The 25,491-nt window shown below is 42.7% G+C and overlaps 9 protein-coding genes across 9 annotated transcripts; 3 read left to right on the forward strand and 6 right to left on the reverse strand.

Annotated features, from left to right (window-relative positions):
* Window positions 1-32: 32 nt before the first annotated feature.
* Window positions 33-1,131, reverse strand: IL334_000441 (uncharacterized protein; the record flags this gene model as incomplete). The annotated part of the gene is made up of 6 exons (XM_062932225.1): window positions 33-47; window positions 134-198; window positions 309-387; window positions 451-488; window positions 570-617; window positions 927-1,131. 6 exons carry the CDS (start codon window positions 1,129-1,131, stop codon window positions 33-35), a joined length of 450 nt encoding a protein of 149 aa, XP_062788276.1.
* Window positions 1,132-2,448: 1,317 nt separating this feature from the next.
* IL334_000442 (uncharacterized protein) lies at window positions 2,449-4,802 on the forward strand (the record flags this gene model as incomplete). The annotated part of the gene is made up of 7 exons (XM_062932226.1): window positions 2,449-2,674; window positions 2,800-2,900; window positions 3,045-3,330; window positions 3,399-3,664; window positions 3,753-3,870; window positions 3,996-4,522; window positions 4,620-4,802. 7 exons carry the CDS (start codon window positions 2,449-2,451, stop codon window positions 4,800-4,802), a joined length of 1,707 nt encoding a protein of 568 aa, XP_062788277.1.
* Window positions 4,803-5,506: 704 nt separating this feature from the next.
* IL334_000443 (uncharacterized protein) lies at window positions 5,507-10,225 on the reverse strand (the record flags this gene model as incomplete). Its single annotated transcript, XM_062932227.1, has 13 exons — window positions 5,507-5,897; window positions 6,024-6,465; window positions 6,587-6,815; window positions 6,884-7,133; window positions 7,208-7,255; window positions 7,316-7,559; window positions 7,614-7,692; window positions 7,752-8,126; window positions 8,187-8,493; window positions 8,558-8,690; window positions 8,761-9,395; window positions 9,478-9,885; window positions 9,957-10,225. 13 exons carry the CDS (start codon window positions 10,223-10,225, stop codon window positions 5,507-5,509), a joined length of 3,810 nt encoding a protein of 1,269 aa, XP_062788278.1.
* A 565-nt stretch (window positions 10,226-10,790) lies between these two features.
* On the forward strand, window positions 10,791-12,175 carry IL334_000444 (uncharacterized protein; the record flags this gene model as incomplete). Its single annotated transcript, XM_062932228.1, has 6 exons — window positions 10,791-10,909; window positions 10,982-11,022; window positions 11,105-11,620; window positions 11,729-11,867; window positions 11,943-12,034; window positions 12,138-12,175. The coding sequence occupies 6 exons, from the start codon at window positions 10,791-10,793 to the stop codon at window positions 12,173-12,175; spliced, it is 945 nt and encodes a 314-aa protein (XP_062788279.1).
* Window positions 12,176-12,708: 533 nt separating this feature from the next.
* On the reverse strand, window positions 12,709-15,909 carry IL334_000445 (uncharacterized protein; the record flags this gene model as incomplete). Its single annotated transcript, XM_062932229.1, has 8 exons — window positions 12,709-13,933; window positions 13,987-14,082; window positions 14,142-14,212; window positions 14,277-15,175; window positions 15,235-15,388; window positions 15,457-15,545; window positions 15,607-15,739; window positions 15,802-15,909. The coding sequence occupies 8 exons, from the start codon at window positions 15,907-15,909 to the stop codon at window positions 12,709-12,711; spliced, it is 2,775 nt and encodes a 924-aa protein (XP_062788280.1).
* Window positions 15,910-16,753: 844 nt separating this feature from the next.
* IL334_000446 (uncharacterized protein) lies at window positions 16,754-20,179 on the reverse strand (the record flags this gene model as incomplete). Its single annotated transcript, XM_062932230.1, has 12 exons — window positions 16,754-17,213; window positions 17,290-17,468; window positions 17,528-17,704; window positions 17,788-17,979; window positions 18,053-18,218; window positions 18,332-18,545; window positions 18,613-18,691; window positions 18,782-19,102; window positions 19,220-19,465; window positions 19,598-19,702; window positions 19,799-19,935; window positions 20,155-20,179. The coding sequence occupies 12 exons, from the start codon at window positions 20,177-20,179 to the stop codon at window positions 16,754-16,756; spliced, it is 2,301 nt and encodes a 766-aa protein (XP_062788281.1).
* Window positions 20,180-20,564: 385 nt separating this feature from the next.
* Window positions 20,565-22,081, reverse strand: IL334_000447 (uncharacterized protein; the record flags this gene model as incomplete). The annotated part of the gene is made up of 6 exons (XM_062932231.1): window positions 20,565-20,968; window positions 21,029-21,218; window positions 21,288-21,382; window positions 21,450-21,547; window positions 21,605-21,765; window positions 21,893-22,081. The coding sequence occupies 6 exons, from the start codon at window positions 22,079-22,081 to the stop codon at window positions 20,565-20,567; spliced, it is 1,137 nt and encodes a 378-aa protein (XP_062788282.1).
* Window positions 22,082-22,486: 405 nt separating this feature from the next.
* Window positions 22,487-23,355, forward strand: IL334_000448 (uncharacterized protein; the record flags this gene model as incomplete). Its single annotated transcript, XM_062932232.1, has 7 exons — window positions 22,487-22,489; window positions 22,564-22,654; window positions 22,740-22,817; window positions 22,902-22,948; window positions 23,008-23,054; window positions 23,111-23,195; window positions 23,284-23,355. The coding sequence occupies 7 exons, from the start codon at window positions 22,487-22,489 to the stop codon at window positions 23,353-23,355; spliced, it is 423 nt and encodes a 140-aa protein (XP_062788283.1).
* A 237-nt stretch (window positions 23,356-23,592) lies between these two features.
* IL334_000449 (uncharacterized protein) lies at window positions 23,593-24,962 on the reverse strand (the record flags this gene model as incomplete). Its single annotated transcript, XM_062932233.1, has 5 exons — window positions 23,593-24,040; window positions 24,164-24,361; window positions 24,454-24,575; window positions 24,670-24,754; window positions 24,832-24,962. 5 exons carry the CDS (start codon window positions 24,960-24,962, stop codon window positions 23,593-23,595), a joined length of 984 nt encoding a protein of 327 aa, XP_062788284.1.
* Between the last annotated feature and the right edge of the window lie 529 nt (window positions 24,963-25,491).

Genomic DNA, 25,491 nt, shown 5'->3' on the forward strand with positions numbered 1-25,491 from the left:
TTGAGTTGAGTTAGTTGGGAGGGTTATAAGGACTAATCCCATTTCACCTATTAATAGCAGAATGGTCATCAATCAATACACTTTGGAACAACGAATAATTAAATGTAAGATGCAGATCGAGGGGGAAACATACCTCGGGATTAGCTTTGAATTTATCATAAGATTCTCTATTGAAGAATGATATTTCAGTTTCGTTTTCTGGGGAAACGTTAACGTGAAAAAGGGAAATTAGCTAACGCTCGTCAGATTTCATAGAGGTAATTGCAATTCATAATTCATGATTCAGTTCAAATGTTCAAACCACTTACGAGCTCCTATATCCTTCAGTATTTTGGAAGGATCTAATATCCATTCATCGTGATCTAAGTTAATGATAAGATTCGTTGTCTATGTGTAGGTGTCATGTATATGTAAGCGGGGCTTCCCCTTTGTAAGATCACAGGAACTGACCTTGTGACCGTGAGCTACAGTGTAGAGTTTCATCGTGTCTAATCAGGATTACCTTGTATTAGCGAAAACAAAGTGTCTATTATGCAGTAGCTAGAACTGCGGGATATGAGTGGACTCACCAAGGACGAGTGTTCGGTATGGTTTCCATCCTGATTGTTTCTTGATATCTATGATAACATCAAGGATATCGAGAAGCGATATTTGATCAGCTTGTGTTTAATTGAGAGTTTGTCTACTATCGACGATCATGCGCAATGCATTCAAGCTCGACTGTCCACTATCGATTATTGATAGATAGGATGCGATTCTATCGAAGATTTCTCCAAAATTGGATCCAATTCCAGATGAATGAAACCCGCTTCTTTTCTCCTCGTACTTTTCACTTCAGCTAATCACTACCACTCTCATCACTCTGTTGTTATTCAACAATCACGAAATGAAAGAAGAAAAAAAAAGGAAAAAAGGCAAATACTCACCATCTCTAACTAGATCCATCAATTGTGCAACAGACAATTCCTCCAAATTCAGATGTTTCACAACCAGGCTCTTCTGAGTCCTGAACTCGAACGATTTGATCACTCTGATCGTCAACGTAGCGTCCGTCAATGGATTTCGATCAGTCGATAATTGTTGATGGTTCTCTTCGTGTTGTGGATTATATTCAGGTACAGAAGATGACATGTTCTTTCCGTAATATCAGTGAGTGTGAGAGACCTTCGACTGTCGAGGAAAGGGCGAGGGGCAGAACGGAGCGACGAAGACGAAGACGAAGAGGTAGAACGAAGAAGATGTTTATGTGTCAATCAAATTACTTTATATGTTATTAACTTTAAAAAGACAAAATCAAAAACAAAGAAACAGAAATAAAATTCTGGATATTATGAAGTAACGTATCTTCTCGTTCCTATGCCGTTAATCTGATATCGATAGTCATTGGTAGTATCGTGAAATTATATCATCCCTTCGTTGTCAATCTTCTGAAATCGTCAATGGAAAGTAGGTGAACTTGACAACCTGTCGAAAGGAATGTTCAAGTGAAAGGATGCATAAGAGTTTCATCAATATTCATCTCAAATGTCGTCATCATCATCATCACAGATCCATACATGTCATCTTACAATGAGGATTTAAGGAAACAGATGCATACCTTTGCAGAATTAGTCAAAACCTTTCCATTAAGATTGCAAATTGAGATGCACAATTTGCCCCCACCCACCCCCACTCTGACTCAGTATATTCACATAGGACAGTGTCATTGCTTGGCATTGTTTTTGCAGATGATGCATCTAATTTCCAATTCAAAGCAATGAGTGATCATGAGAAGCAAAAGCAGGTGAGTTTGAGGCCACGTGATTTTTTTTTGGGGTGATGATCTAGTGCATCACCCCAAAAGTGATTTAAAAATGGGACTGAAAGGCATGCACATGACCTCATTTTTGTGTTGAGTGGTGGTTTGCACCCTTATCTAACATGCATTTTGGGGGTGGGGAGGACTTTTAAGGGTGGAGGAGGCTGTGAAAGGTTTCAGGATCAATTGGAATCTTACCTGAACTAGTAAGAAATGAAAGTGGAGGTTTTTGAACAGTTAAATGGGGAAAAAACAGATATATGAACCCTTGAAATTCCCAATTCCCAGTTCCCCCCCTCCTTTTCTTTTTTTTTTCTTCTTTTTTCTCACACCACTGCAAGAACATCCCTCCTTTGCCATACTTTCTATTCATTTTCCACCATTCTTATCTATATCCATTCATAATATTCATCATTATATTACAGACAACATCATCCTTTGATACCTTTCACTGATTTTCAATTTTATCATCTGTGAGTATCTTTGATTTTCCATTCAATATCAATGACTTTATTTTGTCCCTGACTGATGATAATGTCTTCGCGCCCAAAGGAATTTCACTCGAGATCCGCGAACGCGTCTCACCCAGAAAAAGCATCGACATTACATTTTCCAAAAGATCTTAACAGCTGCTCGTTTCGTCCTGGAAAATGCCTCCTCGAGACAGTACCGCCAACTATACTACCGCTGGTGCTTTATCGGACGATTCAGATCTCGATGATCTTTTCGATGAGCTTGAAGAAGATGAGGAACTAGATGGAAGCCAAAGGAGAGATAAGAAACCGAAGAGAAAAGGTCCAGTTGACAGTGCAGAATTAATTAAAGGTTCACTTGTGAAACCTCATAATATCGCTATAGCTGCTAAATCCCTTCATGGTGAGTCAAACAAGTTCACTCGCTCTCGCCTAATACTCTTTGATGTCTACCACATGTCAATCGCCATAACGATAAGTTGGTGTCTCGAGGAATGAGCTAAATCTCGTCTTGGTTGGGCTGAATAGGAATGATTCATCAAGGCGATGTCGAATTATGTCCTGCATATCAAAGAGATGTCGTTTGGCCTGAAGCCAAAATGATAGCTTTGATTCAATCACTGTTCATGGTAAGTTCATCATCATCAGCCCGCTTAACAAATCTCTTGCACATGCAAATCTACTTGTCTTGCCCTGTTGTGCAATGACGTTACCTTTTGGATGTCAGTTTCGTGAAACGGTAATTTCAATGCTGATGCTTTTACCTGCCGCAGAATTTTTACGTCCCTCCTGTAATCTTTGCTGTCGAGAGAGAAGGTACCCAAGAAAAAAGAATTTGTATCGATGGTAAACAACGATGTTCTTCCATTCTGAATTTCATGGATGGCAAAATTCCCTTCATTTCGCCTAATACGAAAGAGAAATTTTGGTACAATAAGCTCGACTCGCATCGAAGTGGGAAACAATTGCCTCGAGATCTCAAGTCGAACTTTGATTTGCTTCAATTGGCAGCTGTAGAATATCACGGTATGACTGATTCTCAGCAGAGGGATGTTTTCCGTGAGTTTTTGTTTGGACGATGATCCCTTTTGAGCTATGCTGATCGGCATTGAGGTGTCCATCTATAGAACGTGTGCAATTAGGTGTTGCTTTGTCTGCTGCTGAGAAACTACAAGCTCATTCTGGACCATGGCCTGGATGGATCATAGAACTTGACAAGCGATACATTGCAGCAGCAGATACACTCGGAACAAACCTCAGGTGGGATTTGAGAAGAGGTCGATCGTTCCAGAATCTTCTCGGTTTCGTCGCAATGGCACGTGAAAGTACCCCATCTAAGATATGGCAGCCTACAGCCACCTTACTCAGGCATTTTGTCGAGAGGAACGATGCTGTGAGTTTTCCCCACAAAATCACTATCATCATTCTTGAAAGGTGACATGGCTGAATTCGAGGCTCATGCTTAATTTCCCTGGTCTTAGCCTGATCAAGAATTCAAGTTACGAGCGCAATTGGCTTTATCCATTTTCATCAATATCGCTGTGAATCACTTTGACGCAGCCTTTGAAACCACTTCAACCCCACGTATAGCTCCTGTCGGTGAGTTGGTCTGGTTTTCTGATAGATCCCACCTCAAAACCAGATACCCTTCACATTGATCAGTCCTCTAGGCAAACCTAATTTTACAACACATGCTGACTACGACCGACTCCATATTTCCATAGAATTCTGGTTCAGTTCATATCTCATCTACAGTCGAATGGGCTTCCTCTCAATCGAATCCATCGCTCGAGAGATCGGAAAGATGCGAGCTATGATTCGAGTCCATGTTCCCGGTAACGTTTCTACAAATACCACGGTCATGGGTCTTTTGAGTCATTTCATTGATGGTATACCCAAAAAAAGGAAGGCCAATGAAATACCAGCTGCTGAACAATATGAAGATGATGACGATGTTGATGAAAGAGATGCTAGAGCAATGAAAAGATCTCGTAGAGCAGAAGAACAAGATCCAACTTTTGTCGAAGCGAGGACTGAACGAACAGTAGCTTCACCGCCTAAAACCACTACTAGGGCAAAAGCACCCACAATCACGACCACAAACTCAACCACTGCCCCTTCCTCGAGCTCATCCGTTCAGCAATCTCGACCTACCCCTCTAAACGTATCAGCTACTTCTACATCTCACAGACAAATCGCTTCACTTCCTACACCGAGTACTGCGAATCATCAACAACCGGCAAATGGCCAGGTAAGTCAGACTCTCCCCTTTCCATTCCTTTCCATTTATCATATTACATTGTAAGAAGAAACGGAAATACTGATCATACACGATTGGTTTAACATAGCAATATCAATCATCAAATGTAGCCAACAATCAACAGGGTGTATATCAAAATGGTCAATATCAATCTGGCGGTACAAGTATGTCAGCCGAACAAATGAGACAATATACAGAAGCTAGAGTCAAACAACAATATCCACAACAGCAACAAAATCAAAACAACAGTAATCAATACTATGGTAGATAAACATGACTCGTCTAACAGCAATGAAGAATAATTATCGTTATCCATGGTTTGATTTGGTCTTGTTTTTGACTTGGTTTGATTTGATTTGATGGAAAAAGGTCAATAATGTAAGCGGAGTGGAATGCAATTTGATTCGATGGTTTTGTCTTATGTGAAAGGAAAGCGAACAGATGAAGAAACCAAAAAAGTTCCCTTACAGTCTGTAACATATCCGAAATCCTCATAAAATAGATATTGTTTTCAAGTCCGTATTGTATATAATTGTCGTTCATGAATGAATCTAATACGTCTGACCATTTTCCAGATCTGTCTTCATGTCGATCCCATTGAGACTGCATATTCCTCGTCAAATACTGCTATTTTACGAGGAATCTAATCAATAATAATATGAATCTCTCTCTGATCGTGCATGAAATGAGGTGTAATGCACTATCACCCGAGTCTGCTATGTCATGATGAGGATTGATGCATTTTCAATCTACCATCTAGGGGTAATCAAACAAGACGTTACGTGAACAATGATGAAAGCATAAACCCAAATATAACGATTCAACTATGGAAAAACAAAAAGATTAATGTTGCATACAAAGGAATAATTGTTCATTCTAATTCTCAACGACAAGTGTATTATTCACGTTGGCCCCTCACCATTGCAGCCTCATTTAACATCCTACTGCTGGCTCTTTCTCTTGTAAGATGCTCTTCTACTCATTTTTGGTTCCAATCGAATCCTCGATGGATGAAATCATATCACTCAGAATGATTTTGATCAGATCGACTTCAATTAAGATACTATTACCTCTATCAATTTTCATTAGGGGCGGTATTGACATGGCATTTCCTCCCTTGTTTGTAGGAGCAAGTTTGGACGTCGATCTTGATTCTTGTTCTTGTTTGACTTTTACTTCTTGTTGTTCAGGGTTAAGCGAAGCCGATTTTTGCTTATCGTAGATTTCTGATATAGTTGATTTTAATGGGAATTCAGTTAATCTACCTGTGAACTCATCTATGATTTTATCTGGACCTTTCGGATTTAGGGATGATTGAATAAGGTAGTGCGTTTGGGTTGGTAGAAGTGTTATATCCAATGCGTATCTGTTTACGCAAGAAATGGCAAAGGTCAGATCAATATTCGTGCTCCTGGACTGATTGAGATCTCGATAGACACGGATAACACAAGAAGTAGTCAAATGGTAGTGGACATCTAGATGACTAACTTACCTTCTGCCTTGGAAATCCCTCACTATTCTCCAAGTTCTCACATCAAGAATGACCAATCTCCAATCTCTCTTCTCAAGCATTTCTACCTGTTCAAAGAAAGGTAAAGTGTTCTTCAGTAGTCCAACGAATTCCCTTCCGATAGCCCCTTTCTTTATCCCTCCCATCGGTGCAGAAGCGAGCTCGGTTAACCTTGCACTCAACAGAGGAGCCAAGATGAGATGAGGATTCTTCTTTTCCTGATTATTTTCAGAATCAGTGCCATCGATATCTACCACCGAGGAGGGTCGACCCGCTGTCCGTAAAGTGACTTGATAAGAATCATCTGTGGGGGTATAGGTTATTGACGCGTTATATCCTGTCGCATATGTCAAAGTAGCTGTACGTAGATCGAATGAAAGCATTTTAACGTTTTGAAATTCGGCTAGTTTGTTCATTCGATTGACTGATTGAGATACAGGTGGTCAGCTATAAATTTCTCGTGGCCGCGTAAAAGCATAAGCAGTCGATGGCGAATTTCGCATCATATAAGGATTCTGTATAGGAAGTGAAAAGACCTTGCTCACCTTCTCCAGCCACTACAATGACCTTGCTTAATCTCTCCCATTGTTCAAGGAAAGCAGGTACGCATCTACCGATATCCTTCGCTCTGAACTTGACGACGGCTGTTGCAGGGTCAAAGGAGATATCTTCAGAGTTCGCATGCGATGGCGTTTGGCCCGGTGAGGGAGAAGAGGGGGCTGTGGATGCTTCGGCCATGGAGGATTGATGGCGAAGTTGCACAATGGTTGTCACCTATGGTTCAAGCCATCAGACCACGTTACAAACTTCATATTTTTCGCAATTACGCTAGTCAGACTCACTTCACATTTCCCACCTTTCCACCAATCCTCGATTTGCATACCGACATTAGGCATAGCAATATCCGCGGCTGCACCACTCTTCCCTTCTTTGAGCAGATCCCGCACATCGACGCATATCGTTGGAATCATCCCTGCTAAAGCCGAAGCTGACCGCGGTGCACCTGGACCGGCCGATGGAGGATACCGTGCAGTATAGGGAATTGAACGATCCTTCAATTGTCGCTCGATAATCGACTGAGCGACCAGAGCACTACAGGTCGAATAGATCAGTGCGGTTCTGAACAGATATAGCAATCTGCCCATCTGGAGCTTAGTCAGACTTACTTCGACAAGATGTACAATTCCTTCAAGTCTCTGTTCACAACCTCGAATCTAATCAATCGCCCAGAAACCTTAGCTTCTTTCTGATATGTGGTCATCTAGATGACTTACGGCGACGCAATATCTGCCGAACCATCGTCAGACCTATTTCTCCTCCTTGACCTTAGTTTCTCGACCTCAAGAGGCACTCTATCGCCAACAGCCGATTTGACACCGAAGCCCAAACCATTATCCATTGGCACCTTGACCACCTTCAATAGGTCATAGGCAAGGCCAGATGGGGTAACTTTAGTGACAAAATAGTAAGTTGAGGAGGAAGGGAGAGGTACGAAGATTGTAGTAGCCGGATGAAGGTCTGTATTTGAATTACGATCAACATCCTTTCACTTTGACCACACTTTCAACTTACCTTGTAAACGTAAAGCTAGACGACGAGTAGGCTGCCAACCTAGTTGATGCATTTGACTTTCTAGGTTCTCCATCACGATCTGACCAATAAACATTAACGTTAGCATAACCTTCGGTCAGGGTCGACATAAAAACTCACAGCTACGGTCAACCTGCCAATTTCATCGACTAAGCGCGTCTTCCCATCATTGACGTTATTAGTAGCTAGATCTACTCTACCAGATCTGAGTTCATGCCCTGCACTGCCATCATCGTCAATCTCCAAAGAGCCAGTATATGCCGATACGCCAATCAATAAACTGGATATACTCTGTCTTGAGGGTAATGGTATTTTGAGTGTGAGTGGGAGTGAAGACGTAGGATCCTCAGAGTCTTGCAACGTAGGCTGGCTCATGAGAGACTGGATGAATTTGGGCGATGAGATTAAAGAAGATGCTTGAACTCGTGTGAGATGAGCAGCATGCGCGCGAGCAGAACTCAGAAGGAGTTCTTCCATGTCCAAAGACGCGGAATTCTGTTAGAGAAAATTGAGCTTTCCGTCCGGTTGTTGGACGATGATCAAAATGGAGCTCACTATGCGTAAAGATTCTCCGTGCATTGCATCTCCGACTTTCAATCCTCCTCCAACACCTAATTCACCCACTTCCCATTTCACGGCCAGATGCAACCGCAACACTCTTTCACAGGGAGATAAGCCGCCAGATGATATTGTGCCCAACAAGGCGTCTGTTCCATTGGGAATTATACTCGTCTCGGTGAGGAAGACGCTTAGGATACCTCCAACCAAAGGCGTTCTAGCTGTCCCTTGATTTACAGGGGGTGCAGGTCGTTTGCCAACTGCAGCTGCCTGCTGTTGTGGTAAAGCTGCTGGCCGAGGACGTCTGGTCCCAAATGGCAACAATTAGCCTAATATGTCTCCGAGATTAGTACACAGAAAGAACTCACATCCAATATTTGACTTTCAATGTCTTGGTTTCTCTATCAATCTCAACTCTTAATTGATTCCTCCATTTCCCTTGACTTAACGCCATTGCCTGCGAAAAGAGAAGCTCTAGTTGATACGACAAGGACAGATGCTCTGAGGGTGAAATCAGAAGATCAGCATTCGTCGAAAAGTTAGCCAGACAAGTCTAGAGACAGCGACATACGTAAAAAGTTATGTATCCTGACTAAAGGAGCGTCGACTATCTTTGGCACATCCAGTGATCCACCTTCATCTTCGATGCCCTTGGTCGTACCATTGAGACCAGTCTCAGGGACTTTTGGTATATCCTCGCCTTCGTTTCTGATCATGTTTTCTTTCGCCTGCGAGCTTGCTTGTACCTCTCTAGGCGGCAGTACCTCTAAATTTGCTAAATCCAGTATACCCTGCCTTTCTTCACCTTCAAACTTCTTGCCCTTTGCTTGTGCGGTCGTATCACCACCTGGATCATCAACACCTTTCTCTCTATGGCGCCAACACCACTCCACACCGGTCAACCACCATTTACTGTCTTCCTCAAATCCCACAACTGTCATTCTCGCTTTCCATCCGTATTCTCCGCCTCCCAGAAGATACACCTGTCCATCTGATATACCCTCAACAATAAGTTCGGGAGGTACGTAGTCTACACAGCGTAGCCTATACCGGATATGGCGATTGAGCCGACGGAGAATCGATAGCACTGACGAAATCGTCAAAGGAGGTTTTGGGAGGAAGGGTTCTGTCATTGATGTTGGAAGACGGGAATAGTCTCCTGTCGAAAGAAGGGCAAGAGCGGTGAGGAGATCAGGATTTCGTTCTCTGATGGATAACAAGTTCACCCAAACGTACTTTAGCATCACACTAAGTGGACGACAAGCAGAATGGTCATTCTGGAACTCACCTTAATGATTCAACGAGTTTTGTAACGTGTCTAATATGAACAACAGCATCATCATGTTGTTTATTTTGATGTTCCATATATTGAGCTAATCTCCTTGAATCCGTGACTTTTCCTCTTATCAATTCATCTCCTCCAGAAACGGCTTTACCTTTGCCTTTATTTGACAAGGCAGAGGGAGAAGTATCGTTTGGATCGCCATTCGAATGGGGAGTAGGGAAATTGGACAATCCATATACAACCCCATTTCCTGCATGTACTTGCGGAGAGTTGGATGAGGTTGGTATTGATGGTACATCGACCGCAGTTTTCCATCTTAATACTGCTAGATATTTTAGTAATGCTTGACGAGTTGAAGTAGCATAATTTATGATTTGCTTTGGCTTCTGTTTAGGAGGTACATTTGGTAGTCTGCGTAAACCACGAAAGATCATTCAGCATGACGAATATATCAGCATTGACATAGGAGTTTATACACTCACGTTTCAGCTAGTAAGTACCGTAAATCACCATAACCTTTTCTAACTAATCTATCCAGTAATGGACCTAGAGGAACGTTTTCACCTTCAAAATAAGGGGGTAATTCCTCTTCTAATTGCTCGGGTGTGGGAGTGGGGTAAGCAAACCATGGTTCTTTGCCTAGTTGAGGATTCCTCGGTACGGTGGTAGTTGAGGTGGCAGGTTGAGAAGGTATAGGAGGATGATTCGAAGGACCAGATGAAGGACCGGGATTGGCAGAGGTTGACGCCATTCTGAAAGGGGCGTATCCTATCCGCTCTGAGCTGAAGGATTGTCCTACAGACGGAAGATCATATCGATATCATTTAATTTGACGCGATTACCGAAACACGTAGGAGTTGTCAAGTACTGGAGATATGAGAAGAAGTCAGAAGGGTGTAATCGAATCTTTCACTCGCATATCCTCTTGGGTTTAAGGTTGATATATACGAAAGAAGAATGGCTCGGTTAGGCGCACAGAGCGTGGTAGTCTACGCCTTGTGTGCAAGGTAGGAGCCTCACCATATCCTTCTGTGTCCGCTCTCGCCTAACATGGCATGATCCGGGGAGATCCGCCTTTTCGGATTCGAGATATCTTGAATGAATGTGCGTGCATGTGTTTTTATCGAGATAGGGTTTTGGGTCATCGTTATCAACCGCATACCCTTCCCTGTCAAACCAACGACAGAAGACCATCGGTTAAGAGTTTAACTTCAGTGTTGGTAGAGGAACTGAGGCTCATCGTAGGGCGGCAGGTAATGAAAAGTGGTCATTCCAAGCATCTGTACGAAAATTCAGATAACGAGAAGAACATCAACATGTCGATCGATCCTTCATCCCTCTTAGCTGTACTTGAGCGAGCTCAAAAGGCCGATAAGTTAGGGAGGTTAGTAAAAGAAGCTTTAGTGCTCATTGAGACTGTTCTAAGTCAACTAGGGTAGGTCAGCTGTCATTTCTTGTCTTCTCTACTAGGCGCTGTGCTGATTGAGTTATTAATCTGGCATCGTAGGGAAGAAGCAGTAGCTATGTCTTTCAATGGTGGAAAGGATTGTGAGTCATTCATGGCACTTGCTAAGCTAGCTATAGAGGTAAATATAGTATATATACTGATATTAATTTGACATTCATCTAGGTACTGTGTTATTACATATCTATGCGGCTGTGTTGTATGCTCGAAATACTCAAGAATCATGTTCGAGTGAATTATTACCTAAACCAGATTCATCGATTGTGATACCAAGTCCACCTGATCAAATACATATCGCCAGCACTCAACTTGACAAACCAGCTGTCGTACCACCACCGATACCATCCACTTCAGCATCCGATTCCACCTCTACCTCCTCTCCGGATTCGAATTCGAACTCGAACTCGACAATGGATATATCGGGTCATGCGACACATCATCAGCCTTCATCTTCATCAGTAGAATCACTTCCATATCCACCGATCCGTAGCATATATATAACGGCTCCTAATCCTTTTCCGGAATTAGATCAATTCGTCATTGATTGTACTACAACATATGGAATGGACTTATATCGTTTTGGCGGTGGGATGAAATCAGCCTTGGAAGAATGGTTAAATAAAGGTGGGAAAGGAAGTAAATCCGTTTTAGTCGGTACCAGAAAAGGTGATCCCAATGATAGTGAGTTATGCGGTGGATATACGGCAACATACACGAAGGCATGCTCTGTCATCATATCCCAATTCAAGCTGATCTTCGTATCTCTCTCTCTCTCTTCAATCCATGTAGACGTCGAAATACTAGCTATGACAGATCCATCTTGGCCTCAATTCCTACGTGTACATCCAATCTTACATTGGACTTATTCGGACGTTTGGGATTTCCTACTAGAATTGAAAGTCCCTTATTGCTCGTTATACGATGAAGGGTAAGTTACTGTTCTCAACTGTATTTATCCTTTTTTACGGTTACATCCAAGCTTACTTAGCAATCCGTTTGATAGATACACTTCATTAGGATCTACGACCAATACTTCTCCTAATCCACTATTGAAAAACCCAAATTCCGCGAAAGGTTGGGATCCAGCTCACAAATGTAAGTTGTCAATAAGCCTGTCTTTCTTTCTATCACCGCGCTTTCCGAGTGAAATTCATCAGTGCTGGGATAACTTAAATGACATAAAACTATCGTTATATAGTGAAGGACGCTTCTCAAGAACGTGCCGGTAGGCATTGATAATCATCCTTGTTCTCTGTCTGAAGACCAGATGCACATGTCTGGTACCACACCTCGTTTGAGCTAAATATCTACTAGCAATACCCTATCGATCGCATTCACATCAGATTTCTCCTCATCATAAAGAATAGATTCATATTAGAATAATGCCAGAAAAGCATATTTGAACGTCGAGACGCATGGCGTGTATATATAGTATACCCTGCATTCACACCCATCTGTACTACCAAGTACAGTATCAGATACCAGGATTCTGTCTGCCAGTCATCAGAATAATCCACTAGATAGAAAATATAGCCCAAACAAGAAAATGCATATCTATCGTTATGAGGATACATATCTAGCCTAAAAAGGCTTATCATGCGATGCAAAGTAACCAATTAACCAGATGACCCTATTGTGGATTCAAACGAAACAAACGAAATTACAGCAAAAAGAAAGAAAGAAAGAAAGGAAAAAAGAGATTAAAACAGAAACTAGCAAGTCCATCTCACCTGCCTTGTCAGTGATTGAACTTAAAACCCAGATGTTAATTACCTTGAATCACCAAAACTTGCTCTTCTATCTGTTCCACTAACTAACAAAGTAGGATCTAAATTTATTCTTCTTTCATCTAAACTCGATCTAGGTTTTATCTCATTTCCAGGTAGCAAACCGATGGTAGAAGCACCATTATCCGTACTTGTTGTACCACTATGAGTTCGTCTCAACTCACTTGGACTTTCAGGAGTTTCATTCCCTTTCTTCGAGTTTCCATTTTCACTCATATTCACATTGAGAGCTAGGTTGCTAGTTGAATCAATCAATGATTTTTCTTGTATATCTGCAGATGCTAATCTTTGTTTAGCATTCAAAGGATTATTTCCTGGTGGTAAACGGTTGCTGTTGTTTAATTTGGGCGTTGGGGTATCAGGTGCACTAAATCCATGGCCATTACCTGTTGGAGGGAAATAATCTTGATTTGGATTGCTCTGTAACGTTTGGATTATACCTCCTTGTTGACCATTGTTACCACCTGCACCACCATACCCTGCTTGGTGTGCGTTGAACATCGGGAAAGATTGAGTTGTAGGTGTACCTAATGCAGACGAACCTTGATGAGGTTGCTGAGGATAACGAACTGGAGCTCCTGGAGCTGAAAACGGATTATATCCAAAGGCGTTTGGTGAAGTGACTGGTATTCCAGGTGAGAAAGGTCCCATGTTAGACATGAATCCGTGATGTATAGGTGGAGTTTCAGGATATACAGGTGCGTTGAATACGAACCCTGGCATTGAAGGTGTCATGGGTGCTACACCTCTAGTTTGCAAAGGAGACAATGGATTATCATGGAGTGAAGGGAAAGGTGGCATTGATATAGGTCCAGGATGATGCAACTGTCTGAAATTAGGCGTATGTTGATGTAATCCTGGCGTTTGAGGAGTCGGCCCAATACCAGGTCCAGGACCAGGTCGTCCTGGTGTTTGGTGCTGCAATGATGTATTTAAACTCCATGGTAGCTTCGCTGCAGGGGAACTTTCGATGCTTCTTCCGGGAGTAGCTGAAGATTCCGCGGCAGTGTCGATAGGCGCTGAATCATCCATTCTTCGTCCTGACGATGTCGCTGGATCCGCAGAACCGTTCGTAGGGGGCGAATTCGCAAAGTTTAGGTTCGAACTTGCAACTCCGTTCCGATAGGGTGGACCAGTGAGATGAGCTTGTTCAACATGGGAATCTCGCTCAAGATGGGCTCTAATCCGGTGACCTTGTACTTCCCGGCTGCAGTGGTCGAATACGTAAGCGTTGCAACCTAGTTCGCATGACCCACTCACTCGTTGAACATCGCTACCGCTCTGGCTGCATCTGCTTCGTGGACGAAAAGGGCAGTACCAAAACCTCGCGGTCGTCCGTTTGCGTCAGTGGCAACGCTGTTTGATCTCGATTAGTCTATGAATTTGATGTGATGACAGACTATAGCATAACTTACTCTGCTCGAATGATGGTTCCTGCCGGTCTCAACAAATCTTTCAGATCTTGCCACTGCACAGATAATGGCAACTGTCATATTCATGGAGTAATGATCAGTATAAGATTGCGACCGAATCAGACAAAGGATACTCACGTTAGAAACGAAGATGACTCGATCGTGCAAGGTATTGGGAGGACCTAAGCCCATACCTTGATGCGAGAGTCCTTCCAGTTGCGGCACGGATGCACCAGGTACTCGTGGTAACGCTGGTGGACTGGAACCCAGTGCTTCTACACCAGGTGCTACCCCTTGACTAGATTCAGTCGGAGATACGACTGCGCTTGCGCCAGCGAACGGAGGAGGAGGTAATGCACCCAGATTACCTGGTGGAGGAGCTCTACCCAATCCACTATCACCTCTAGCTGGCGATATGGATGTAGGAGCCTTTTCTTGACTAGATGTAGGTCTTGATCCACCCGGAGTAGGGGAAGTAGTTCTAGGAACTGGTATGGAAGGATCAGGAGAAGCTGTATGTGACAATGGAGTAGAAGAATCTAGTCGAGGGATATAATTTCCTGGACCTGTTGGTTGAGTTAAGCCTGATGATAATGAACCTGCAAGAGGTGAAGCTGCGAGTTGAGGATAAGGTTGAGCCTGACCGCCTGTGTTTTGTACACTAAGTGGTAGTGACAGGGTTCCGTACATTGCAGAAGGTGATTGAGCTGATGGTATAGGTGGTATTGGTGAAGATCCACTCATAGTCATAGGATGAGCAGTTGGATTTGGTCCGAGTCCAGGAATAAACATTCCGTGAGATCCGCTGTGTCCTGCTCCTTGAGGGAAAGGTGGTCGGCCTTGACCTTGCCAGCCATTCTGAGGTGTAAGATGACCTGCCATCGGATAAGGAGAATGTCCACTTGAATGAAACGGGAAGACTGCGGGGCGGTGAGGTGGAGGATGGGGGGCATGGTTTTGAGGTTCATACTCTGGAGGTAAACGATCTGGCCTGACCTCGAGCGTCCGTGTTTGCCAAGTGTAACCATTGTATCGGTCTTAATATGATATTAGCTTTGCTGATGGCGAATGAAGCTTGTACACAAATTTGACTCACCTATTGCTCTGGCAGCATCTTCCCTACTTCCCATTAGGACAGTTCCGTATCCTCTACTCCTATTATCCGGACCCAAACTAACGTCCGCCCGCAATACTGTTCCAGCTTTCCGAAATAGATCTTTCAGGTCTTGCCATCTCACTCGATAAGGTAGCTACAGAGAAAGGTATCAGTCCATGGCTGTTGCGACCTTCATGCGCACTCTGATCAAGTCGGACTCACATTCCCTACAAAGAGATTCACTCTTCCATCTAATCCTACAGCAGCAGGAAGGAGGTTTGTCATCAATGGAGTTGCTGATCTATTTATGTCTATTGGAGAAGTTTGGCATCAGCACCTATCAAAGTTGTACCTGAGGAATGAATGACTTACTTTCGGTGAATTCAGGTTGGATGGGAATTGGAGGAGGGGCATTTGCCATAGCAGCAGCTATGACAGCGTCTATTTCTGCTGAAGTCGGTGTTCTGGAAGATGAACGCAGATGTTCCAGATGTGCTGAGTGCATCTAAGAACAAAACTTCAGCTCGGGCACCAAGAGATATCTATATGTGAGAAGAGATAGCTTACAACGGGTGATCTGCCTCTTTCGGAACCATCTGTTGAACCGCTATTACTCGCTCCTCTGGCCATTGACGGTTCATCTGAGTTTGGTGGTTCAAGTAATGAAGATGACATGTTGAGAAATCAAGAAAGAGAAGAAGCAAAGAAAGAGAAGAAAGAAAGGAGATGAAAGGGACTAATCAGTGCGTTCAAACATCAGCATGGACTACTCTGAAATTTGATGGACAAAGGGTTGTTGTTTGATACGATATGAGCAGTAGAGAGAGTACTGCGGATAAACAGTTCCATGCGGTGAGGTTGATATCTACTCACTTCAATTGATTGTCCGATTCAGACACTAGTTCTGTCGGGGGTATGTTGAGTTAAGAATGGATCTAATGTACAGTTCAATGATATCCAAGGTGTGAATCTGAGTAAGATAGTTGGTGGTCCCCCGATGAAAACAAAGAAAGGGGATTACAGACAAAATGTGTAGGATGGGCAGGCCGGTGACGCGTATTTCTTTCTTTCTCAATGGGTCCACGTTTGTCACCGTCCACCGAGCCTGACCACGAAATGAACAAGATGAAAGGAGTATAAGGGAAGGAATGGGAAGAAGGGAGTATCAATGCCGATATGCCCAAGAGGTTGTTAGATGTACGTCTATTGAACAGTTTGTCAATCCAATGACTCGAGTAGTATAGAATCAAGGATGGGAATCGAATGAGATATGTGTTTAGAGCGCCGTCGGTTGAACCGGGTAATAAAACTCAAACCATCTCTCAATTTATTATGTATTTTATACGCTAAAAAGTTCAATGAAAGTGGCATGTGAATATCTGATATCTGATTCACCAGGCGGCAATGCTGGACGATAGGTGTACGATACTTGATTCCTAGGTATGCTAGACCACGAGCGATCGATGTATAGATCATATAACATCTCATGTATATACATAATATCATCACAAAGAGAAATCTAAAATAGACCTAACAGATCATCCTGTGCTCCTCCTGAGCTTTGTTGTTGTTGTTGTTGTTGTGATTGTTGTTGTGTTGAATTCGTAGAACCATTAATTTGAGGAGGTGGAGATGATAACCCTGATAGTCCTGAGAAAGTATCATCATGATCATCTTGTAATCCTTGAATTCCCGATACGGTAGATTTGGGTGCTATGGGTTGTGAAGTTGGTGTTGTCATCGCAGCAGTTGAGAATAAATCCATTAACTCATCTAATGGATTGGATGATTTCGCTACATTCGAAATCGCTTTTGATGTCAGGCCTGAATTTGATCCTGATCCGACCATTGATAACGTTTGCGAAGAAGATGAAGTTGATGGCACTTCATCATCAGCATCGAAATCTAACAAGTTCTCGGCTTGTTGTCCTGCTACTACTGTGGCTAATGCTTTTTCTCTAGACATTTCTTCTTCAGGTCTGCACAAATTTCATAGACATCAGCACATCTCGACAAATTCACAGCTACTGATATTCAGTCAGAAAGAGTACTCACTGCATCGCACGTCTTTGCATATCCTCGGCCCCCAATCTACCTTTACCGATAAAGGTAGCAGCAGGTTTATGGTATACACTGGCCAAACTGGAGACTTCGGTGATGAGTTCTTCGAGGATGGCTGGAGCGACGGTTGTTTGAGGAAGGGATATAGGTGGTCGATTCGCAAGTACAACGGACTGGAGAGACAATGACCAATCAGCTCAACAGCTCCATTTCACAGCGCCGATTAGCTCACCTTTGCAGCAGCTGGATCAGAGGATAGCAACCTCCAATAGATGTATGCTCGATCTCTGACATCTGCAGAATCACAATCCTTCGTTGCTGCTTGTAAGACCCTTTGAACGATAGCTTGACTTTCATCTGGTTTCTTCAAAAAGAGCTTGACTATAGCGGTCAGTGTTTGCAATTGCACCTGCAACGTGAGAGTATCCACCGTAAGCTTATTGGTCTGGTGAGACCACAAGGCAAGATTCAACAGTGACCGAAAGTACTCACAGGATAACTCTCTTCTTTGAATGTCTCTAGGAATGTACCCAGTAACTCATCGGCATTTTCGATTTTTTCTGCGTATTCACCAATAATCCATATCAACGAAGCCTTCGCTTCTGGTTCATCAAGTTCTTCCAGGTTGGCGCATAAAGTAGGAATGATACCTTCGTATGAGTGAGGGTACTTTCGGAATATGTCCTGAGAACATGATGGGATATTCAGTTAGCTTCACGTCCAACTTATATATGATAGATTCAAAAGTGATACCCACCTTGATCACTATCACAGCTTCTTGCACTACATAACTGACTCTGGTCTCTATCAATTCCATCAAGACTCCTACGCATCTTTCAGCAGCTTCATCAATCTTGATAGCTACTTGACCAACGGCTCGAACGGCTTTTCGCACGAAATCAACGTCGACTTCGGAAGCGTATCTATAAGGAAGACGGGGTCAGTTTTGCGCTTCATTACCAATTGTGACGTCGTCTAACGTTTGGTGTTGAGGGAACATCATGGAAGGTTGTGGATGAAAGATGGGGGTACTCACTCTTTCAACTCGCCTAAGAGGGTATCAACATTTTTCTCGCTGGCCAATCTGACCATGATATCTAATTTTTCAACTTTGACATAAGGTGGATCATTATATTTACAGAAGAAGACCCTCATTTCATTAGCCAATATGTCAGGTCTCTTTTGAAGTAGAAGATTAATATTCCGGAGTGCGACCCATTGAACTTCAGGCGGTGATGATATGAGCGTCACTATTTGAATACTAGTCAGTTCGTGATGGACGGTCTGGAGGAAAAACTCGGTGGAAAGACAATTCACCTAAAGGAGGAGCCATCTTTCTAGTGAGCGATTTGAGTAAATCTTCCCTCGTAACACTTCTCATATGTATCATTATCACCTATAAGCAAAGGTGATCAGTTCGCTTTTTCGCTCTTTCCAGCTTTTCTGATCGATATCAATTTGTGCTTGATAGGGGAGAATCGCTCACTTTGACAGCACCTAATACTACAGCCGCATTGACGTGTTGAAATTGCGGCATAACTCTTTCACATATGTGTTCACTTTCTTTTTCGTCCACAGCTTTATACCTTGCCAAAGTGTTCAAAATGGCGATTCTGCCCCATTCGGAACATTCATTTAAAGCTACTAGAAGTTTTGTGAGTGTAGGGCCATCAATGATGAACAAGTCAGAACTGGGTCGACTTGATGGTGGTGGTGATGATCTTCCAGGTGAAGCGGGAGGTGTTGCAGGCAAGCTTTGTGAAGCTTCATATATATCCGCTAGAGCCGCTACGGCATTCGCTACGACCTGTTACCATTAGGTCAGCAAATATCTAAGAGAGATCTCCTTCAGCTAGCGTGATCACGACCGACAGCGTCTTTCCTTACTCTAAAAGACTCCTTCTCAATGAGGAAAGGGGCTTACCATAGGATTTCCATCCCCGATCAAATCCCTTAAAGTCTCAACGAACCCATATTCCACACAGAGTTCAGGTTTGAGATCAAACACTTTAGCTACACATAAAGCTGCTGTTTTCCTGACATATGGGTTCTCATCTTTCAGACATCTAGATAGGGGAGAAGCGAGATAATCTAATATCTTTTCGGCTCGAAGGACGGACATCGTTCGGATGGCTAAAGCCCTAACGAGTGGATTGGGATCGGCAGTGTCCTTTGTCCATCATTGTAATTTGTGGAACAAAGTGGGAGCGATAGCGCAAAAAGGGAATGGAGTGGGTGGCCAAAGACGACAAAGATCAGCATAACGTCTTCGCGATGATAATTTATGGATGGATTGACTCACTTTAACGAAAGTGTTGACCGCAAGAATAACCAATTCCGGTTGAGTTTTAGCATAATTCATAAGATATAGATATACCAATTTCTTCTGTTCCAAATCATCGGTTTGCTGCACCACCGGAAAGAAGAATTAGCACATCCCTCATATCCTCTCTCTCATTTTTCAGAATTCTTGAGATTGGATGTTACAAGATGACCAACTCACCATGTTCTTCACTACATCAGGAAATAAACCACTACAATCTTTCCCTATTGTGTGATTCGCTATGACTCTTTTTATAGCATCCGCTCTTTTATCTCTATATTCCGAGTTGAGCTGTTGACGAAGTTCATAGTTCTCGCCTGTCGATATATTCATGAGTGACAAGGCATGATGAAGGAGGATGAGGTTTGGTGAATATATCACGACAATTGAGGTGGGATACGAGGAGACAGTGGATGTGATATATTGGACGAAAATATATTCATCAGATGATTGGTATAGATGGTGGAATTGTGAAGGCAAGTCGTTCAAGGCTGATCAGCTTCATGTATGGAACAAACATAGACGACAACACTTACCCTTTCGGGGAGGAGCCATAGCCATTTTGAGATAGTTTCTTTACGTTTCGAGCAAACCGACAACTAGTGTATATGGAGCAAGGGCGACGGTTGATCCTATCAAGGTTGTTCCAGGTGATGATATGTATGCTGCTATGGTCACACAATTGTTCAATGTGGATGCAGAAGATAACTCTATCATCGTTGAACGCCCTTTTGTCAGTGTGGACGCGGTGTAGTTTGCTCGCCACGTGGTTATGTATCCCATACTAGTACTTGAATTACCGTGTCAAATAGCGCCAAATATTGTAAAGCACAAATACATCATACATTCCGTCTCCTAGTCACAGAATATATACACACCTGTCTAGCTATCTACATACTAATTACATACCGTCCATGAAGAATTCAAGGGTTCTGATATGAAGATATCACGTGGAAGCTGAAGCTGAACTTGAAGCTGAAGCCTTTGGTCTTCTGAGTAAGACTGCATCATCATCCATTTCATCTTCAGTGGAATCACCACCATTCTTCGAGCTCTTACTTGTATTTGTCATTTCATCAGTCTGTCTTCTCCTCAAGCCATCCTGTACTATTGGCGGCTTTTCAATATCGAGATGTATACTTTCATCCTTCTTTTCTTCGTCCTCTTTCTCGACAGCTTTCTCGGATTCTATCACCTCCGGTTGAGCCTGGTTTCCTGATAGGGAAGACAATGCAGAAGGACTAGGGGCTGATATCTCTTTGAGCGTGCTCAACATTTTTTCTCTTGTATCTTCAGATAATTTAGTGACGTCTTCTGATGAAAGTCCAATTGTTGAAATAGGAGGTAATACTAATATACCATTGTCAGTCCTGCTTTTCCTGAGGGTTGTAAGTATTGCAGGAAGCTCACCTTTGATCTTCAATGTACCGCAATCAAACCTCGTTCTTCCATCAAACAATCTATGATAGTTCTCCACAACGACAGGGACTATCGGTACTTGAGCTTCTACAGCTAAATGGAATGCTCCTTTTTTGAATGGTAATAACGTCGGTTCTGCTGAAGATGATCTGGTTCCTTCTGGGAATACCCATAACGATACCTTTAGACAAATAAGACCGTTGTAGTCAGTACCCTTTCATACATTCAATTACCATCAATATACACTTACACCTTTCTTCTTCATGTCGTCTCCTGCAGCTTGGAGTGCTGCCATAGCATCGGTTCGATTTGATCGATTGACAAAGACAGCTCCTGACAAGGACACTAGATAACCGAATTCGTCAGCTGGTCATTCGAATAGGGTACATCGGCGTATCGCAACTGAACCTACTAAATTGACCCAAAAGAGGCGTATATTTGAGTTCTCGTTTAGCCATGATAGCAGCTCTTTTAGGGAATATCCGACCTAAATACAGAATATCGAGGAAACTATCCGTCCATCTTGATAAGCCTTATATCTTATGTCAAGGATTTAGTGGAACATACCTTTGGTGGTTACCAACTAATACAGCACTTTGTTCTTTACCACCTCTAGCCGTTAACAATCCAGTCAAGTGTTCTTCGCCTTCTACATCGAATGTGATTCCTACTGCAGGTGAACAAGCGAGATAGAACGACCTAGCGACGAGGTAATTGATATTCAACCGCTACTCATCGGCATAATGTAAGCAAGCCATTGCATGCCGCCAACCACAGACTGCGGGTCATGTTCATTGGGGAAAGGATAGTGTTCTTCCGGGTGGCCAACTCTCCAAAAAGATGTATTCAACTCACTTGTCCAGCTACAGTGGCTAATATACTGACCACCACGCCCCAAAAGCTTGCTGCACCTAAAGTACAGATGTATAGAGTGAGATGATAGTAGAATCTTGCTCTTTTGTATTTCCTAGACAAGACACCGAGAGTGGATAGGGCCAATGTGGAGGCTAGAGCGAGAGGTTTCAACACCCATCCTAATGCCATGTTGGTTGAAAGTTTGAAGTGACGACACGACGTTTACGAAGGGCGAGGTGGACTGCTGGTGTTGTATGGTGATGGAGATGAGAATGAGTGAGATGATATGATGTTGTTGATCTCTTGTTATGCGACTGTCAAGATGAACGTGCTCTCCAAGCGTCTGTTGATGGGTATTTAGTTTGCATCTGGGTTAAATTAGAGACATGGGGAAGGAGAGGAAAGCATCCGGCTATCACGCACCAATCAATTGGTATGGTGTTAATTTTATATGATATGCCCACTTTAAGGAAACAGATACCGTGATGACGTTCTGTTGATGATACTTGACCAGATAAGTAACAGGACTAGTTGAATGTCATATAGCGAAGACAGTCTACAGTATACATATGATATAGAGACAACTCATTTATCATGGTGAGCTAGGACTACTCTCTGTCATGTTCCGGATGAGTAGTTGATAGCTCACAGCTGACACAACTTTGAGCCAGTCCACTAGAACAGTAGATATCCCTCAGGATGTGTTGGCAGCATTGAAGAAATTCAGATTCACAAATCGTAAAACCACAGCTGCGATATCGGGTATGTTTTAATATAACTCAATGTCAAAATCGTACTGGATCAGTTATCACTTGAGCTGACTAGCTATTGTCAATTGGGGACATAGTCAAAATCATTAAATCAAATCTATCAATGGCTGTAGATGAGGAATTCGAAGATCAATCAATTGAGGAGATAGCCGAAGGTGAGTTTCATCAATATTGATTTTTACATGAGCAAGCTGGTTCTCTATACTTAGGAGCTGACTTGGCTTTTAAATCAATTCAAGAATTGCCTGAAAACCTCCCTAGATATCTAGTCCTCTCACATGAACTCGTACGTCCTTATCTGCCTATACACGGACAAATGAAATACTAAATCATCATTCGAGATAGACACATAGAGATGGAAGAATATCGTATCCTCTGATCCTGATCAATTGGTATGTCCCTCACGTCTGTTCTATGGATCCATGAATGACCTTTGGATGTGTGACAGGGCACCAAGTGGTGCACCAACGGAATTGATGACTTTACATGCCAGTTCATTGAGTTATTTCCAGCAAGTAGCAGAAATAGCAAAGGTAAGTTTAATCCCCATGTACACTTTGTTGTAAAGAGCATTACCCCACTGTTGTAGCGCAATAAGACTGACTTTTTCAAATTTCGTAGGTGCTGGAAGTTAGAGATGGGGCAGAAGGATTAGATACGAAAGCTGTCAATGATAAACTGCTTGCCAATTAAGGGGATTTGCATTCTATCGGGATCATGGGAAACATGCATTGCCATGTATGACAACCATGTCATCTGATCTTGTCTTTCCGAGACAACCGGCCAAAAGCAACCAACGAAACGATCTGATATGAGAGACCCATCCAGTCACGATGAGATATCCTAATCCTAATCACAGCATATCAGGTAGATTGCATATACCTCTTGTCGTGCACTGTAACGAAGAGTTTTCTTTTCATTATTCATGAATTATAATCCCCATGAACCAGGTTCTCTCTTTTCACCACCTAAAGCACCACTTCCACCCTGATTTCTCCTTCCTTCACCTCTTTCTCTATATCCACCATTCCAATGACCCCTCTCGTTTCTTTCTCCCCTTTCTCCTCTCTCGCCTCTGTCTCCTCGTTCCCCTCTTTCTGTTCGATCTGCTCGGTCATATGTATTATGTTCTCTATCTCTATGAGCGTGTGTGTGATTATGATGTGTATGATGTTGTCTTGGATGATGCTGTTGATGATGCTGTTGATTACTATTGTTATTGGTATTATGGTGTTCATGATTATTTTGCTCGGGTACAGAGTTTGTGGAGTTCAGATTGTTGAATGGTGGTTTTGAAGTTGCTTCAAGTAATGCTCTGTTGGCTCTATATTCACAACTTGTGGATGACGACAGACCTAGAAGGTGGAGAATCTTTTCCCTGTTGGTACAGGAAGAAGCGAATCAGCGTTAAGCAGTTTGATGGTTCGTTTACAGCAGTCATTTCCATGGAGAAGATGAAGCATATAGAAGACCAGACGCAGAGAGGAATTGGGAAACTCACTTCAAAGCACCACTTCTGACACTATCACTTTCCTCTTCTACCCATACGCTCAATATATCTTCAGCCTGTCTCACGCTCAATACACATCCAACTACATTGTCGGTCTCGTCAAATTGATCTCCTATAAGTGCGAGAAGAAGCGATTCGAAAAGAAGAGGTGTGACAGGATGAAGGAGTCTGATAGTGAATTTACCACCACTGTAATCACATCTCGATGTAAGCTATTAACCTCACAGGCGAGACTTGAGGCGATCTGAGGATCGGTATCGAAGTGGAAGCGGTAAACTCACTCTCGCATTTCTTCCCACACTCCTGGTCTACCGATTCTGCTCACGAACACTAAAATGTCTGTCACGGGGGGTAATTCATTAGGCGGTGTAATATGAGAATAGAGATGAAGGAAGGATTCGATCTATTATTTGACCACAATTTTTGTGTTAGTCATATCCCAGGTATGGGGTGTAAGACAGGTTTCGGCAGATAGGGATAGGGAAGGAAGAACTTACAGAACCAAAGGTAGCCACCTTTCTTATCTCTTTTTCATATTCTACTTTTGCTCCTGGGGGTCTATGTACGTATGATATAGACCAGCTAAACAGACAATCAAGTGATCCCGATCAGTTTTCGTAGATTGACACTCAATGCAAAAGAATATGAGGTTCACTTACTCTTGTCGTAGAGGATGTCTGTTAGATGCTGGATTAGGTGCATTGGCAGTCGCTTTTCCTACGCTTAAGGATAATCTTGCTGATCCAGAAAGTGATGTGGTACGCCGAGAAGGAACATTTCCTTGAGCCATTGTTGCTGTTAGACGAGCTTTTATATGTTTCGGGGTCGCCAATAATCGAATAGGACAAGAGATTGGGTTTTATGCGATTATTAACGAGGTAAAGAAGGGTTCATCCAGTATTGAAAATTGAACAATGTCTATGGATTGTTGGAAGCGAGCAGTTGAGCTAGAACGCGAGACGAACGTGTAAAAAATTCGTAGAAGTGTAATCAGATAGTTCACCACTCGTAATGGATAGTATATTAGACGTAGCAAGCGAGGATATTGTGATGTGGAATGATGTGATTCTGTTATATCCTCTCAACGATAGATGTTGTAACTTTTTTACATTTCTACATTCCTGCTCTTCGAACAAGTCATTTTGAAGATTACTTGTACTTAGGCACCGAGACGAACGTCTCCGCGTACCTAATTATCTCTCTCCGCCAGACATGTGTTCTTGAGGAAAGGCTCGCTGGGAGTGCCTTTGTTGACGTCATTTAACTGCGTGTTTTTTGTTTTTGCTGTACATGTATTTATTTTCAGAACAAATTGAATC

This window comes from Kwoniella shivajii, chromosome 1, assembly GCF_035658355.1.
Source record: "Kwoniella shivajii chromosome 1, complete sequence".
NCBI lineage: Eukaryota > Fungi > Basidiomycota > Tremellomycetes > Tremellales > Cryptococcaceae > Kwoniella > Kwoniella shivajii.